An 18,960-nucleotide genomic window follows, 5' to 3' on the forward strand; every position below is an offset into this window, starting at 1 on the left:
ATTTACTAAGATAGATGTTAATAAACTAATACTCATAAGTACAAACATACTAAGTTAAGCTAAAGTTAAGTTGAAAGTCATAGATTAGCATGTTGAAAGTAGAATCGATGTGGTTCGATTGGAGAGAATGCCACAACCATTTCTGAAGAAATAGTTGTGGCATTCTTGTGAAACAGTTCTTGAAATTGAACTGGAAAGGTGTTGTTGCCGGTTAACATACATGTGCTTGATTTCGGCTAGAATGTTCATTCTACTCGTAGGTATATGGATTTGGTACAGCAGTCATTGTACCTTACAGATTGTTTAAAACATCCACCATGGATTTTCCATTGGCTCTAATAGGTAAAATCATTTCGCGATAAGATTCTACTCGTATTTAAATGTTATTTATACGTCATGCTCAACATGGCTATTTTCATATACGTGCCCATATCCGTTGGCTCTTATAAAGAACGTGTGTTTGTTGATGACGTATAAAATTAATACAAACAAAACATATAAAACATCGTCCGTCCGTTTAATGGTTGAGATTAGTTTCGATACTTTTTGTGACGCCCGCTCCGACCTTTCCGTTTATTTAATAATTTACCGTGATGGTCGCTAACCGGTACCAAAAAGAACATTGAGGATGTTTCCAAAATTGTTTATTTTATATCATATTATTGTAAGGTACAGAGATAGCCTTTTTTGACGCGGGGGAAATCTTCAAAAGTCTTGGGAGCAACACAGGGTTTTTTTTATATTATTATTGTAAACTTATTTTAATTTCAAATGTTATTGATGTGAAACATCTATAGCCGCACGTAAAAAAGATTTCTGGCGTGGCGACGATTACCTTTAACTACATAGACAAATGTTCTATAAGGGACAGAGCTATTAGAACAATGTGATAAAAAAAGACAACTAGTGTTTGACCTTGCGTTTCAAGTGTACGCAAACGTAAATATTGACCATGGAATATAGTGACCAATGATTACTTCAGTCAAAACGGGACATCGATTTTTTTATTTTAATTAATTTAATTATTATTAAAAATATAGTTAGAAATAATAAAAAACACGCTTTTATGATAAAATTAACTAAAAAGTAGAAAATAATTTTCAATCTAGGAATCATTTAAGGAAAAGTAAATAGTATAATTGTGCAAAAAATGTGGGGCGCTTTATGAAAACTGATAAATGGAGCACCCCATGTTTTTTTCACAATTATAATATTTACTGTTACTTAATTGACAATGGCAGCGGTTCATTTCGGAGACAACGGCACGAAGCATCGAAAAAAGGGACTGTCCCGTTAAAAACGGGACGTATGGACGTATATTTCTCATTGATACTCATGCTTGTCAAAGACAATGAAATAATGGAACAGAAGGTAAAAAATGTCCAGAACTGTCGATAATAGTTTTAGTACATCGTTTACGTAGAAATGTTATAGTACAGTTTAACTAAATAAATTATTATTATATAAATATATAATTTGATGAAAGAATGTATCTATACAGATGTATCGACTGGTTTAAAATATACGATTTAAAAATTGTTTATATTTATTATCGTATATTAGTAAAGATTACTCACTCCTAACAAGAAAATGTACCAGTTTTGAGAATTGAAATAGTTGCGTAAAAAAGTTTTGCCACGTCTCCGTGCTAAAATGTCCCTAAAATATTTGAAATAATTATTTATTATGTATCTATTATGTAAATTACGCAGTATTAGTTGTAAGTTACGCAGTTTGTAAATTTTCTCTAAAAATGTTTTTATTTGTCAAGAATTCAAAAAAAACTTACTAATAAGCCGTTTGTGGCTTCATTCAATTTCAAGGCGGCGAAGTATCTTTACTAATTTATGTTTATTATTTTCAGTTTTATTTTACACACGACCATTAATTGCAAAGTTGTGTACATTTTATAAATGTACTAGCTGACCCAGCAAACATTGTGTTGCCATATAAATAAAAAAAATGTTAAGGGTGAACAACCCATATCACTTAAGAGATATGAAAAATAGATAGATAGTAGCCAATTCTCAGACTTACTGAATATGCATATAAATTTTGATGAAAATCAGTAAGAGCGTTTCGCAGGAGTACAGTAACTAACATCGTGACATGCGAATTTTATATAATCTTACCGTGGTCTTTTTGAGGATTAATTTCTGGCTATACAAAGATTGTTTATTAAATTATGTTTAGGTTAATTTATTCAATTAAAGAAATTTTAAAATACCGTATACTATCCTATATAAATTTTATGGTAATATTTTTTATTATTTACCACAGATATCGAAGAAAATTTAGAGATTAGGATACATAATTTCCCATATATCGATTTTATTTTATTAAAATAAACTATAAAAAGTTATATTTCGACTAAAATACTAATATAAAAATTAAGCAGTGGGATCTTAAACTATAACATACACGTATGAACATCGTGAGCTTCAATAAAATGTCATTTCTGTTCTGTTGATCTATGGTCATAGATCAATGAAAATTTTTTCATTGATCTATGACAGTTCAATTCAATCAATGAAAGTTTTTGTCAATGAAAGTGATAAAGACGCAATGACCATGCATTTTGCGTCTTTATCACTTTCATTGACAAAAACATACTTTGTCTCTTTCTGGTTACTCATGTAATCATGGCGGATCGAACACGAAAAATAAACAAAATTTAATAATTTCTCTTCATTTACGTGTGATAGGTGATTCCATGAATCTTGTTTCTTTTTCGAGCATAATTTTTGCATTTATGCATTGCACAAGAAGGCATTTTGAGGCTTAAAATTCAAAATAATGACGTTTAACGTGTTCAGTGACATTCGTGTGTATTACTACGCCGCGCGAGAGCGACTGGAGTCGTTTTAACTCGTTTTACACCACTTGACGTATTTTGTATGTTTTAAGTATTGCCCGCTTATTTTTCTGATAATAAAATGTCTGACCGTGATAATTTAGAGAGTGAAAGTGATCAGCCTTCTGCAAAGAAAGCAAAATCACACTATGACACACCATCAAGTCATCAGTAAGTTAATTATTTTTTTATAATTAAAGTATGCATTTATCTGTGCATTAAGCACGCGTATATTTGGTGTGTTTTGAGCGCCAGCAAATGTAAAATCTACTATCTTGGTAGATTAAAATTCATATAAAAATCATTGCATACAATGTTTTTAAATTATTAATTAATTTTAATGTCATTCTTCTCAGAGAATAAATTTATTAAGACTGACAGAATTGTATTTCAAAATCAGCTGATGGCGTGCAGCGCACGAAAGTTTTTTCTTATTTGTTATAAATATGAACATTAAAAAATTAATTAATTTTTCTAATCATAGTGGCATTTATTGTGAAACATTCATTATTGATACTTATAATTTACGATTTTAGTAATATATTGAAATAACTAGCTAAGATTCTTGAGTTTACTAATATATTGGAGCCAATTTATTTTTTTCTGTATATTTTAATAACATATTTTTTATAAATATTTCAGAACCCAACAATCATCACAGGGGTCACAAAATATTATTATTGAAACTGGACGTCACCAAGATCAGTTAAACACAAGACATACTATTAATGTTATGTAAGATTTTGTAAATCTAATAGTACCAGAATATACTAATTTTTATTTAAGCTTCTTTTAACACTTATATATATTTTTTTTAGAGTAAATAATAATAAAAAAGAACGTCAAAAACGATACGGGGAGCAGAACAGAGACAAATTAAAGCAGCGTGAAGCGGAAAGAACAAAACGCATACAATATTCACAAAGTATTGCCGGACCATCTACCTCTTCAAAGACGAATAGAATAGAACTGAATAATGAAGAAATAATTACTGCTCAAAGTTCATCTGGTTCGGAAAAAATACAACCATCATCCATTCAAAGAAATGATCAAGGTAATGAACTAAATGCTCTCCAAAAAAAAAGAGAACGTCAACAAAGATACAGGGAGCAGAACAGAGATAAATTGAAACAACGTGAAGCGGAAAGAAGAAGGCGTCTACAAAATGCAGATGTGATTACAGAATTATCTACTTCTCCAAACATCGAATTTACAGAAATAATTAACGATCCAACAATAGATGAAATAAGTACAAATTCTCGAAATGTATCTGGTTTAGAAGAAATGCAGCATGTAGTAGTTGAAGTATTTCAGCAAATTGGACGAAGTCAATCAAGTGCAAATACTACGGAAATTCCGAATAACTACAGTCAATTTAGATACCATAAATTAGCTCATGAATATTTTAACGATAACTTTAAAAATAATGAATTTGGACATGCTTGCTCAATCTGCGATCGACTTTGGTTTGAAAAAGATTTAAAGAAACCATCTGCATCTGGAAATATTATTAACACAATAACTAACAGGCAAAATGTAGATGCACTTAAAATTTGCTTTACTTGTAAATCAGCATTAGATAAAAATAGCATTCCCAATTTTGATGTGAAACATCTATAGCCGCACGTAAAACCGATTTCTGGCGTGGCGACGCATGCCGGTATATATATACAGTCTATATGCAGTAGTGTGTACGGTGTGGCGACGCGTCGCCATGCGCAATTGACTGTGCGATCGTAATATTTTATTTTATCATTATGACATATTTAGTTCCTATCACAATATGTTCTTTTCTGCATATTACTTTTACAAAATAATGTCGATGTTTCACATCTGCCAGGCGTCCCGTGACGGCTCACATTTTTTTATACATAATGTGTAATATATTCATGCCAAACTTTCAATACTAATCAATTTCATGGCAAAGTTTAATCAAAAATATCTGACTTGAACATTTAGTGGTTTAATAATAATAATAATCACACCACGTTTTCCAATGTACTTCTTGTCTTTAATGGGTAAACAAAGCATAAATATCATCTCTAATAAAACCCCGTAGCAATAAAAAGCAGATCTTATAGATCTCGTTTCCACCACTTGTAGAATGTAAGCAAACAAACCATCAACTTGCTTACATTGAAGTTTATGCTACCTATGGCATATAGGTTTTTCTAATCTATACAAATTAATATAATATCTGTCGATTGTTTTTTCGAAATAATTAAAATGTCCTGAAGATTGCTTAGACTGAAGTGTAATACGCATTTTTGTTGTCTACTTGACTGTAATTATAACAATTACAAACACAAAATAACATAATTATAGTTTAAAAACTAAAACCAACGCTAAAATCGAACAAGGAAAATTAATTTAATCCTGATGAGGAGAATGGGATAATATTATGAAAATCGTGTATTGTCATCAGTTCTTGATAATTGTTCAAAATTTTAAATTACTCGGACCGTTCAAAGTGGGTAAAAATCGAGTTCAAAGATTCCATAGATATTGTTAGGGGTATCTCCAATGAAAGACTTGAATCCAGTTAGTTATTTTTAATTAATCCCATGACCTCCACAAAAATCGTCCTTCACATCTGCCGTTTCCCGCCATAATCCCCTTTTGTTTTCTTTTTTTTTAATTACGAATACAGCGTTACAGCCAATTAACATATCCTTAGCTTTAGCCTTTAGGCCTTTACCTTCCATATAAAAACGCAGTAACAGTTAAACTGCTATCATAGGATAGAAATATAACAGATACCAGTGCAGTGGTGTCGCGAAGGGTTTTTAAGTACCTTTACTTTACTTACAACTTTCTGAAACTAGATAGAACGAGTTATTATGCGACAAAATTATAAGATTAAGAACGTTTTAAAACCGGTCCAATTAGTTACATAAATTTAATTAAAATATTCGTTACAGCTGTATTGACTCAACTGTTCTAAGGCTGTTTGCGCAAGATACGCATGTTGCTTGAATGTTCTGTAAATATGGATGGCCCTAAAGTATTGGAATGTAAGTTAGGGCTATCAAAACTAAGCTCTTCAAGTTACAAGAGGCTTGCAATTCGTATTTGTGCAGCCTATATGTAAAAAAATGTGAAAATCAAAACTACGTAAGCTGCTAAAATGTTTTGTAAAAGAAAGTATTATTACATTTATATGTTTATACTCTGTTATTAAGTTTCAACTTATGCGTTAAGTAGTAATTATGAATGGCTCTTTTTCGGCAGCCCTAATATGACCAATACGTGAGTGGAATATTTTGTACTAGTGGTGCCCGCGGCTTCGCCCGCATTTTAAAGATATAATATGACATACATAAAACAGAAAATTCGTACCTTCATTGGAATGACAGTGGTGCCATCTGTCGGTCTTACCAACTCCCAAACCTTCGTGGGCTCTTGGACAACAACTTTGCAAAAGATCTTCACTTGATCATATGCATAGTTTCCGATTTTATAAAATGTATATAGACAAATATTCATTTTTATATAAATAGATAGATGATCGACTAACATGGATATTTCGATCTTCTGGGTTGAAAGATCGACTCACTGAATCGATCCATCACTGGAGATCGATTAAAATAATCGATTTTTTGGTTCAAAAGATCGATTCTCCAATTAATCGATCTCAGATCTGTAGTTCTCGTGGGATTTCCGGGATAAAAACTATCCTATGTCCTTTCTCGGGTCTCAGACTATCTTTGTACAAAATTCCATTCAAATCGGTTCAGTTGTTTAGCCGTGAAGAAGAGACAGACAGACAAAGTTACTTCCACATTTTTATATTAGTAAGGATTAGTAAGGAAGTAAGGATTTGCTGACGGAAACATAATTTGTTTGATCCTGATAACCTTTTTTTTCGCTATCCTCGAAAAAGATCGAAGATAGAATCGATTCTTAGGGCCTCGATTTTTTTTGCGAATCGATTTATTGCACTTCGATTCGAATCGATTCAAAAAACGATTTTTTTCGGAAAGAATGCCACCCCTAATATAATCCCAATAAATCTATATAAACAAATAAAGTTGCAACTGTCTCCGATTGCAAGAATTGATATTTTTAAACTCGTGGTTATGTAGAGTATGCCAAAAGACCCACAAACGTAGGTAGGATCCATTACTGGAGACCGATTAAAAAAATTGACTTTTTTCGTCAAAAAGATCGATTCTCTGATTAATAGATCTAAGATCGCTATCTGGGATAAAAACTATCCTATGTCCATTCTAGGGTCTCAGACTATCTTTGTACAGAATTTCATTACAGAAATTCGGTAGGCGTGAAGAAGAGACATACAGACAGACAGAGTTACTTTCGCATTTATAATATTAAGTAAGGATATCGATTAAAATAATCGACTTTTTGGTCCAAAAGATCGATTCTCCGATTAATCGATCTTAGATCGCCATCTCTAGTTCTCGTGGGATTTCCGGGATAAAGACTATCCTATGTCCGTTCTCGGGTCTCAGACTATCTTTGTACAAAATTTCATTAAAATCGGTTCAGTGGTTTAGGCGTGAAGAAAAGACAACCAGACAGACAGACAGACAGACAGAGTTACTTTCGGATTTATAATATTAGTAAGGATCATTACAACTTGGTGTGACAAACTGTTGTATTAAAGGTAGAACGTTTCATGGTTGAAATGCCCTGCATCACTGTCATACTTTTCTGTTTCTTTTCTTCTATTTATTTCTTCACATTTTTTCGTTACCATTTAAGAAATGATAATAAATTTCCAATACTTTAGAAAAGAATTTACAATTGAAACGGCAAGTTTCAAGCCACTTCGTTTTCACTACTTGCTTTTTTGTTTAAAGGGTGTGATAATATCAACACTGTCTGCTGATATTATCACACCCTTATATACCATAAAGTTTATTCTGCTAGTAAATGACAATCACATTTGGTTTTAGAAATAGTATGTTCAACGAAAGCCATAGAGGTTTACAAGAGAGAAAACCGATTAACCATTTAACACTTTCGAGAATCCCACAAGATGATACCTATTCCCATTTGCCGGTTTGAATTCAGATTAGATGCGAGTAACTGCTTAGTGGACTGTGGTTACTCGTCATATTTTGATTTTGCTTAGATTACCTAAAATGATTTCGATTTCAAAGTTTCTCCGTGTAACTAGTTTTGAAAATTTAACAGATTTAATTTTAAATTAAAATCAACTACTTATTTATCTTCTCTCTATTTATAATTTGTTGGGGGATTTAAAAAATCTGTAGATTTTTTGTGAAATATTGGTTACATTGATTAACAGTAATGATTGTTTATTGGATTCAATTAAGGTGATTGTCTTATAAAATTTTCGAGTCATAATGTTAGTTACCGTACTCCTCCGAAACGGCTTTACCGATTTTCACCAATTTTATATGCATATTCAGTAGGTCTGAGAATCGGCTACTATCTATTTTTCATACCACTAAGTGAGTAAATAAGGGTTGTTCACCCTTAACATTTTTTTTATTTATATGGCAACACAACGTTTGCCGTGTCAGCTAGTATTTTTCTAAATATTACTCTCTTTACCTTATTATCGTCTGTTTAATGTTTAATTATGTGAACAAAGGAAAATTTGATGCAATGCCTTATTTAATGCTTGTCTCAACGAATTTGGTACCTTATTACGGTGGTTTTATATTTTTTATCGTGTAGTGACGTATGTCTTATTGCTTTATTATATGGTTGCGATTTCTTACGAACTATTGGTAGTTTTGTTTTGAACATTTAAGGCTATTTTATTTTATTATTTCTTTATTTAAAATGAATTGACAGTTACTTGGCGGAAATGTAACTAAGTGATTCGAGACAGGTATCACAATGACCTCGCTATATGTAACTGAAATATTGATTAGTAATGTAATACTATTTTCGGTTGAAATTATATTACTCCATTAATGATACTACAAACACCTTGTATATATACTACCATTTTGGACCTGTATCGATCACGTGACATACATCACCTGATTCTAAAACATTAAACAATATGTTATGAAATTTTAATACTGTATGGCCCCTTTTGAAAATTTCTGAACAAGTTTTGATGGGATTTTACTACTAACTGATAGAAATCGAACCGCGTAAATTGAAAAAGTATGTCTACATCCATGAAATGTAGAATTTCTCTAAATTGTTTTCGGAAATGCATCTCTTTAGACTAAATAGGGGATGACAACATTTTAGTCATAAAATCATAAGCTTGTTCTAAGTATACGAAAAGTAAAACAGAAAAAAGAAAATACTTCATATTCGTCAACATTTCTATACAAGAATAAGTGCCAAAACACCAGTGACACTGGTTTCCAAGTAATTTTCTACAGCCGGTCGAGCTCACACAATGGAGAGTCTTTGCGCCGTGTGAGGTCAATGGAAATCGGGCGGCAATTATCATGCATATGGTGTTTTTCGATGTGTTTGTACATGTGGAGTTGAAAGGAAGAGTGACGCTGGTGTGTGCACTACAACTGCTTGTACGCTTAGTAACTCCTTTTAAGAAACTTTTATTCTACTAAAGTATATTTTCTTTTAGTTTATTGAGGTAGAAAACAAGCATGCAGTGCATCTGATGGTATGTAGTCACTGCTACATGGACATCTGTGAATAACGTAGATGAGTTGCTGTTCTTGACGATTGAATTGTAAGGCGTCGGATATGTATGTCTCTCTTACCATACACTTTTAAGCGAAACTAGTAACGCTAATCCGTGCCTTCGTACTACAAAGGGATCTACCACCTTCATGTACAAAAATGAATGGTTTTTATACGATAGAAACGTTAACACCCAACCAATATAATCAAATCAGACAATCAATCTTCGGATACCGTTATTTTTTCAAACCGAAAGCATATTTTAGTGATATATTACTCATCTATATATATTTTATGTAACTTAAACCTGTAGCTCAAAAACCACGTTAACATTTACCTATTACAATGACCATATACATACAAATGCTTCGTAGTTACGCAAGTGACTTCGTTTTATCTGCAACGATAACGAATAACGGATAACTATAACAATTATCGTTAACACATTAGCAGGTCGTTATGCAATCCAACAAGAGATAGCTTGGTATAACGCGATTTTGTAATCTGATTCCAGTTTTATGATTCCGGAGTTGTATTTCTGATTAACCGATATCAGAAGTCGTTTTGGAAAATAACTTTTATTTTATCAATCCTTTAGTTATGATATCGTTTTTGTTGGCCTGGCTAAATAAGTTTCTTCTTCAAATACTTTTGTCGCGAATCTTTGTATGGTATATCAAAAGTCTTTTATAACGTAGTAATTATTATAAAAATAAAAACACACACACAACTTAAAAATCGGCCTAGGTCATTACCACGATTTAGAGAAATCCAACGACACCTCACATTTTAAAATTCGTCAAGCCGTTAGGGGTGTAGGGCGTGCCAAAGAATGAGACAACAAGTACATAATGTACTGTCTCTTACGCGTGTATACTTGAAAAAAATGCCCTCCGCAGTAAGGTAAATAACAATAACGTTTCACCGTACAAGGGAAATAATCCCCCAGTCGAATCCCGAATACAAGTAATACAACAAAAACTAAATCAAGTCAAAGTGTTAGTTAACAATCCTAACACTTACGTAAACCATAACAATGCCATATACAGTATATAATACGAGGCAGAGCATATGGGAATGATAATTACACAGGCATTAATATTCACTGAGCGTCTAGTAATAGAGTTCAACGCCATGCATTGATCACGCCCGCGGTCATCCTTGCGTAGACTACGGTACAAGTTATGAGTGATCAATTGATCATATTAATTGTCTAGGAAGTATTTTTGCCACGATTGCTTGACCTGTATGTAAGTATGTTTGTATGTAACGGAATCTTTGAAATCGATTTTTACGCACTTTGAACCACTTTGGCCGAATTGATTAAAAATTTGGAACTCTTATTAAGAACTGATGACAATATTCGATTTTAATAACTTTGTCCCGTTCTCCTCATCAGGATCTCTATAATTATTGTTATAATAAGTAAGGCAGAATAGAAATTACTGTTTCGAAATCAACGCCATGAACCGTACCGTGTAAACCGTAGTTATTTCTTAATTTTATTACATACAAAAATCTGCTTGATTTTCAGTCCAATTATTATTAATAAGGGCGTTAACGAGAAGATTTCTGCAGATTAATCTTCTTAAGGACAAAGGAAACAAGGAGGGAAAATGATACCAAGGTTGTAGTATGCACAATTATTTACGCAATGTATTGTGGCATACCCATTTACCTATTCAAACTATACTACTACTATTTACTATTGAAACTTATTTTGCTACTGAGATTATGCTAAACTCATGTTATGACTAATCGTACACCTTTTTCCTTGCCTATTATCAGTATCCGCTATTCGCTCGTAATTTAAATCCGGTGTCATTGTACGGGATGAAATTGATTTGCTTGCGTAATTGACATTTTGTAAGGTTTCGTTTTAATTGTATTAGTTACGACTTTTAGTACTTTGTTTTAAGATGAAAATATGTGTGGAAAAGAGATACATATATATTTTATATGTACGAGACAGAGACATCAAGAAAGAAATTATACGCAATCATTAATCTACCAGTTACTTTATCGAGAAAGGTTCTAAAAAATATGTGTACTTTTTGGGCTCAGATATTTTATCTTAAACCAATATTTGTGACTTAAATTTCTATTATGTTAATTCTACAATATTTATCTTCTTTATTTCCGGTTTAATGATAGTATCTACTCATGCTCGTGTTAAATAAATCAGTTTGTCCGATTTGTGTCTACCTAAGGTCAAAATTAGACAATTTCTAATAGATAGGTCAAATATCAATCTTTGATAGTTAAGTATTGGATGGATTGATTATTAATAACGGGCGTGAACAAACGGCTAAGTACAAACAACTTAAACTCAAATGAAAGCGAAAACTATAATAATCACGTACAATTTTTTGGTTACTGTGACCAATTTACATAAAACACAACACGGTTTTCTAGCAATTATCTGCAGCCTTTGCGTGTTAGATATAAACAAACAGATAATTATCTAAGAAAGCATAATTTGCAATTATTATAAGAGTGGTTGTATTATCTATCGCCACACCTACGCGACAAGGCATCTTAAAATTATTTATTCAATTTGAATCTTATTTCTACGAAAATAAAGTTTCAAGCCAGTAATGTGAGCGCGTCAGTTATTTTGTCAAAATGGCCGATCAAACTGGTTGATCGCCTCTTACTTTCGGCATTTTCACTTTCGATTGAAGTAATATGTATTACGTTACTTAATTTAGCTCTGAATGTTTGAACTTCCGTGGGCGGAGCTTTTGTATAACCTGTTAACAGAGCGGTTCTTAATAATACATTTTTCAAAGTATAATTGTATATATTTGAAGATAGAATCCTCTGTGCTTCCACTTCGGTGGAACCACCGCCACATCTATTTCGGCCCAATAACAGCAGTGGTCTTGCTGCGTTTTGGTTTGAAGGGTGTCATAAGGGATACATACTTTTCCGAGGCATTCCAGCTTAGTTCTCAGTGGAGTTGGTTAGAGGTCCCCTATGTATCTGAAGACGGTTATAGATGTATTGCAACTCTGGCGACTAAACTAGAATGCATTGTATAACTGGTCGGCCCTTACCGCACACCCATAAATAACTTATACGCTAGCTTTCTATGCAAAAGGGAACACTACTGTATTATGATATTTATATTATTTTCTTTTTTTCAGAGATCATGCAGTAAGGTTCACCGGATATTAAGGTATGTTATGTTTCTTAATTTGGAACCATATCCCCGGATTAATTCATCACTATCCAATATTATTCCATTACTGGGCATTGATTTATCTCTAGAATAAGTAAAGCTTGAGGTATAAAGTACTACGCTGTTCAGTGGGATTAGAATACTTTACACACTTTAGGATTTATAGAATCTTCAAACGTATATGATTCGCTTCCCAGACAATAACGTAATTTGTTTAAAAAAAATATCTTCCTTATATACTTATTAATTTAATCATACTTATTTTCTAACGTAATATGTTTTGACTGCAGGCATGTATTTTACATGATGATCTCACACGGAAAATTACATGCATGGAAGAAATACAGGTATTAATACACGGTCAATGAAAAACAAGAATTCTCGTTTCATTTGTCTCTGTTCTTAGCATTTTTGTTAATTCTGTGGACAAAGAAAAAAAAGAAACAAATCTATGGACAGGCTTTTGATAGTCTATGGATTTTACTTAGTTCGGATGACTCACTTCACCGCAAAATCCTTAATGTGTATTTTATGGCCGTTTGCACTATACGTATATAATTGAAAATAATTAAATGTCCGTCTCTGTGGGCAGCGAGTCGTTTCGACTTATCGAAATGTCAAGACCATTAGGATTATGTCGCATTGTCCTACCGTGAGGGGGTAGGCGGTAAGCGCTTACCGATTTGACGTAGCGGACATGCAGGCACTTAATGTTAAATACATTATTGTACTTGTGCAAGATACATCTTTTATAGGAGTATTAGTAAGATGGCGTATTCATTGAAATATGGCGGCAAGTATTTTATTTCACTTTAATTAGTTTAAGTAGGAATTAGATAGACTTTACACTTCATGAAGGAAATTGCATTACCGCGAGGCGTTTATTTGGCCTACTTATTTTATTTATAGTTTTAGTTTATATGCTAATAATTAAGTTTTAATTAAAAAAATACAAATGTTATTGAAAGAAATAATTTGGCATATTATAAGTATGAACTTGTACAATTGTACATATACATATGTGGATAAGCTTGTTGTTGTTGATATCTTATATTCTTCCAATTAAACCTAAATTTCACTTAATTATGCAATATTTATTACTAATTATTTAATGAAGCAAAAACATATTTTTCATATCTCCTCTTTGACATTATGACAAGTGAATATGATATCCTCATTACGCGTGACTCGTTCTCGGGCGAACAAGTGCCTTATGCGTAAAATATAATCTGACCAGCGGCCATGTTCTCCGCTCATGATTTATTCAGCATTAATTATTCCAAAAGGTCATCTGTGCATCGTATTATTGTATACAAAATATAATAAATTTTCGCGAACTAACGCTTAAACATTACCACGTTTTCATACATTTAATTTGCTATCTGCAATTTCTAAATTGCGAGGGTTTTTCAAGCTTAAAGGGTTTGCGATCGTAAAATATGTTTTTATAACTCCTATGTAATTTTTATCATAAATTTGGCTGGTCTGTTCCCTATTTATCTCGATAATTTAGCTATAAATTATACTTATAATTTCCTACCGTTGACACAAACGGGAGACTATAATAATATAAGAAAAGATGTTTGGCAAAGGGAGATCTCCCGCCGGGCTAAGTGATCATGCCCGGGGAGCGGCCGTGCTCCGACAGTCTCAGTTCGGAGCTTGTATATATGCAAGATGTTTAGAAAACTTCGATAGCGTGATTCAGCAGCGCCATCTCTTGACGAGTAGCGGGAAGTCGCTACATCACCTCCTGCTCAGACCGGAGGTCGATACAGTTGATTTCGTTGTTCCGTACTTGTGAAATCTTCGCCTAAGCTTACAAGCGCCCTGGAACGCCCTCTGTCTGCGGTGAGTCGAGATGTGAGGGAGAACCAAGGCCTTGAGGTTGGAGCGAAGTGAGGAGGGCGAGTATTGGCTACACGAGCCGTCCTTGAAGTACCGGAGAGTAGCTGGATCAGGATCAGGAAGCGTGTCTTCGTGCGCTGCAATGAACCTGATGGACAGCTGAACTGGTGATGTGAGGGTGCAGTCCATCCAGGGAGTGAGGTTGCCACCATCGATGAAGGTCAGAAGGGACGTATTCTTGTCAGGGGTTACCACTTTGGCAAAGGGAGATCTCCCGCCGGGCTACGTGATCATGCCCGGGGTGCGGCCGTGCTCCGACAGTCTCAGTTTGGAGCTTGTATATATACAAGATGTTTAGAAAACTTCGATAGCGTGATTCAGCAGCGCCATCTCTTGACGAGTAGCGAGAAGTCGCTACAGATGAACTTACGATTTATTGAACTTTTATATATGTTTAGATACTAGCTGACCCGGCAAACTTTGTACCGCCTTAAAATCTGTTTATCAAATATATTTGATATAAAATATAGCCTATGTTACTCGTGGATAATGTAGCTTTCGAATGGTGAAAGAATTTTACTCCTACGATATCCATCAAAAAAGTGGGAGAAGTCCTATTTTAATGAAATAGATATATCGAGTTTTAAATTTCATTAACAACTTTACTTAAAATTCGTGAAGAACGTGAGAATCCGTGATAACACCTCATAATTATAATTCGATGCATTATTCATAGTGTTGCAAAAATTAAGCATTCATTTTCGTTAATAATATGACGTCGAAATTAAAATTTAAATCATGGAGGCCTTGTGATTCATATGAATTTAATAATTTATTATATGTTTCCGTTTAAATTAACAAATATAGTTAGGGTAATTAGAACTCAATTTAAATATTTAGATTTTATTACGAGATTTTTGATGGCGATATGTCTGGCATATAAGTGAGTTTCGATTCTGAGGAAGACATAAATTAAATCTGAATAGTTTAGTAGTAACCTTTATTTGTATCGTATTTATTAATCTACTTTGATAAAATATTAAGAAGCTTCAAAAAAGAAATCGTGAATGATGCGCCGTAACGAATACCTATTACAAATTATCGAAAGTTGACAACAGCATTACATTGGACACCTTGAAACATGGAATGAGAAACATACAGAAGGCGCACCTGAATGAATTTGTATGAAACGCGTGTAAAAAATACTTTGCTCTATATAGAAATCTTACGACTATATAGCGACTATATTTTGCAATATTAAATTAAGAAGTTTTTTGTGTGGTGACTAAATTCGGTAGAACGTGTAGTAAGGCAATGATAGGGGAAAAACGTTTTGTAATACACTAGGCTAGTGCGTATAGGTATTGGCTAGTGCGTTTGGAACTGTTAAAGGGTTCTAATTTGTCCAATACGCCGCCGTGCGTTTAGATATGATTTGTCTGTTGCATGTTGTGCAAGTTAATAACTAACTTAAATTTTATGATATAGAAGTAGCACATCTATTTCTGCCTAATAACAACAGTGCTAGGCGCTGCTGTGTTCCGTTTTGAAGGGTGTGGTAAGGGAGACATACTTTTTCGAGGCGTTCCAGCTTAGTCCTCAAGGGTAGCGGCGCATCTGTGGCCGACCTCAGGTGGGAATATCGAGTCCATGGGCGGCAGTAGCCACTTACCATCAGGTGGACTGCATGCTCGTCTGCTACTCCTGTGTTATAAAAAAAAGCTTGCAGTTCATCTGGTACTAAAGCTCCCTGCTGCCTATAAATCTGTGTGAAAAAGGTAGCCTAGATAAAGGATAATATATGATAATAATCGGACACCATCTATATCCCGCATCTTATCTTAGAACAATTACAAACAACATAATGATTTAAACGTCCAATCATTCTGAACCGGTCCAAAGGTGAAAATCAAGATCCGTCCGCGTACCGTCACACCTGCAGCTTTCGCCGCAGCCGATAACATTATATAACTGGAGGTCTCGGTCAGACGATGACCCGACAAACAGTCAATCAAACAAGCGAAACCGTATGCAGATTTCCAATATGTTTTTGGCAAATGTTTGTGATAACGGCATGGAAAGTAAGGAAATTATTGTGATAATGAAAAACTTATACATGTGCATAACTGGAAAGTAAATTAGGTACATAATTGTTCTCGAAGGTTCATAAAGCCTGGTATTCATAAAAGTGATGGGTAGAGAGGTATATGACAATTGTAAATGTTGTATAGCATTATGTGATTCGACGACAGTACCATCGATTATTTCATATTTCTGGGACCACACTATTTATTTCTTACGTATAACGGTAGTGTTCAGCGCTGTGAAATGTGTGATAAGATCTGACAAGGATCCGTTTACATCATGGAGTCAATTAGAGATGTTTATAGGCAGTAATCAAATACTATCAGTACCCTTACCATGAGTTTTCACAACATCCCACAACTTTACGTTTACTCAATCCAATATTCTGTTACAATTGCTTCAGTAGACTGAGTAAACGTAACAATAAGTAAGTGCTCAAGTCTTTCTGTTTGCCTCACATGTTCGCAAAAAAGAGAGACAAAACATAAAGAGCAATTTTGTCTATTTAGACATTTACTGTTACGTTATTGACACTATAGTTCTGGTACAATCCGCTAGGGCCGCTGATTGGAATTTGTATGGGCAAATACGTAAACAAATACCAAAACAGTCATATTTGTCAAAACGTAAAAACTCATGGTAAGAGTACAGGTGGTGGGCAGCGTCATAGTTGTCAATATCAAACATAAAAGTGATATTTTAGGAAAAATAAAGAAAAACAATAATATTTTCTTATTTCTATACTTTCTTTTTAAGTACCCTTACGTATTCCATTAGTGTGCAAATAGACGAAAGCTACTAAAAATATTAAAATATTATTTTTTGAAGAATTTATTCAATTTTTAGATTACAGCCATTTTGAAACTATAACTAAAATTTGATTGGTGCCTATTGTGCTTGGTCCGACTTTCGAATTTCAAAACCTTTTTGCATGGGTGATTCTAATAAAAACTTTTATTAAAGTAGCGTGTTACTTCATCTTGATTTCTCCTGAGTAGTGGAATCTAATATGCAGTATTATGGTTGCAACTCTTTTAATGAACCACTGTTGGGCACGGGCAGAAGCCCGTGCTACAACCACCTTCAAACATGGATTGTGGGAAGAATCCCACAATCCATGTTTAAAAGTGGTAGAACCGTTCGTGGTTTGACTCGGGCGGCACCACCGCCACCGCCACCTATTTCGGCCTCATAACAGCAGTGTTAAGCACTGCTGTGTTCCGGTTTGAAGGGTGTGGTAAGGAGTACATACTTTTCCGAGGCATTCCAGTTTAGTCCTTAGGGGTAGCGGCGCATCCGTGGTTGACCTCAGGTAGGAATATCTAATCCTACCTGGGTTTGGTTACAGATGTGCGGCAGTAGCTATATTGTAAAAAAAATGTAAACTAATGAAGTCTCATTTAACAACTGTTATTCAATGGCAACAATCACGGATAATCGACCGACGACTTGACGTTTTCTGCAAAGTTTAGATTCGCGTACCTGATAGTAAGTGATCACTGCCGCATATTTACAGCAAAACAACTCCACATAACTGATGATAAAGATGGTCTCCTCATATGTATGTCACTAGTGCTATACTAGTGGTCACCCATGAAGTTCTGTAACGCGCCATATGATTATTTATATAGGTATTAGTTAGTACACTCGTGGAACTATGCGCTCTTCAGCACTTACATATGATTTACAGGTATATTTGATTAATGACTTATCTTAGGCCATTCTACATACATTCGTCAACAAGACCATTAAAATTAATTTAGTGATTGCGATATAAATCAAACTAAGCTATTGTCGGTGTCGATTTATGAAGGATTATATGTGCATTTTGACAGCTGTCAAGTATAGTCTGAATCGATAGGCATAATCGATTAGTTGTTTATTATCTCTTGATTTCTCCGAGCGCTTTTTGTTTGAAGCGTTGAAAGGCTTTCGCAAATCCTTATCAGCTTTCTATACGTCTGCCGATACTCGTAGAAGTCATCACGTCTCTCTCATGCATATTTAAGATAAGCGAGAAAGCAAAAAGGAGCAACTCTACCGTGAAAGTATATAACATTTTATTGATAGGATATTTAGATCAATGTAGCACGTCAAGGTGATCGTTTGTGCCGTGATATGATATACAACACATCACAGCATAGTCTAGTGGTTGAATTGAGAAGCGGCCAGATCAGTGGGTTCGAGGTTGGAGTCTCAGGCACGCAGGCGGGCAGGCACATCTTTGATTTTTATTTGCGTATTAGAAATTATCGTGATCGATAACTACACGTCGGAGAGTTCGTAAAAAAATTCTCAAAGCAGTGTTATGTTTATAATTCTCCAACCGTCTTTAAGTTCCATTGCTGGACCACGGGTTCCCACGAAGGATTCCTGGAGCTTA

General features: G+C 34.0%; 2 protein-coding genes across 2 annotated transcripts in view; both read left to right on the forward strand.

The window, feature by feature from the left end:
- The window catches only part of RhoGEF64C (Rho guanine nucleotide exchange factor at 64C), a 217,703-nt gene that overhangs the window by 39,105 nt on the left and 159,638 nt on the right, over positions 1-18,960 (forward strand). Inside the window, exon 2 of the mRNA XM_073091546.1 lies at positions 12,610-12,641. The gene's annotated coding sequence lies outside the window, so the exon portion shown is untranslated. The remainder of the gene's footprint in view (positions 1-12,609; positions 12,642-18,960) is intronic.
- On the forward strand, positions 2,646-4,474 carry LOC140756156 (uncharacterized). The gene is made up of 3 exons (XM_073091596.1): positions 2,646-3,025; positions 3,497-3,589; positions 3,673-4,474. Exons 1-3 carry the CDS (start codon positions 2,937-2,939, stop codon positions 4,472-4,474), a joined length of 984 nt encoding a protein of 327 aa, XP_072947697.1. The 5' UTR covers positions 2,646-2,936.

The sequence above is a fragment of the Epargyreus clarus genome, unplaced genomic scaffold (assembly GCF_041222505.1).
Source record: "Epargyreus clarus isolate Ecla_fem2 unplaced genomic scaffold, WU_Ecla_fem_2.2 ptg000034l, whole genome shotgun sequence".
Lineage (NCBI taxonomy): Eukaryota > Metazoa > Arthropoda > Insecta > Lepidoptera > Hesperiidae > Epargyreus > Epargyreus clarus.

What these genes read in the sequence shown, in the direction of transcription:
- LOC140756156 (XM_073091596.1), top strand. Translation starts at nt 2,937, where the DNA reads ATGTCTGACCGTGATAATTTAGAGAGTGAAAGTGATCAGCCTTCTGCA. An exon ending in GACACACCATCAAGTCATCA is followed by an intron (nt 3,026 to 3,496) that starts GTAAGTTAATTA and finishes TAAATATTTCAG; the next exon opens with AACCCAACAATCATCACAGG. An exon ending in AGACATACTATTAATGTTAT is followed by an intron (nt 3,590 to 3,672) that starts GTAAGATTTTGT and finishes TATTTTTTTTAG; the next exon opens with AGTAAATAATAATAAAAAAG.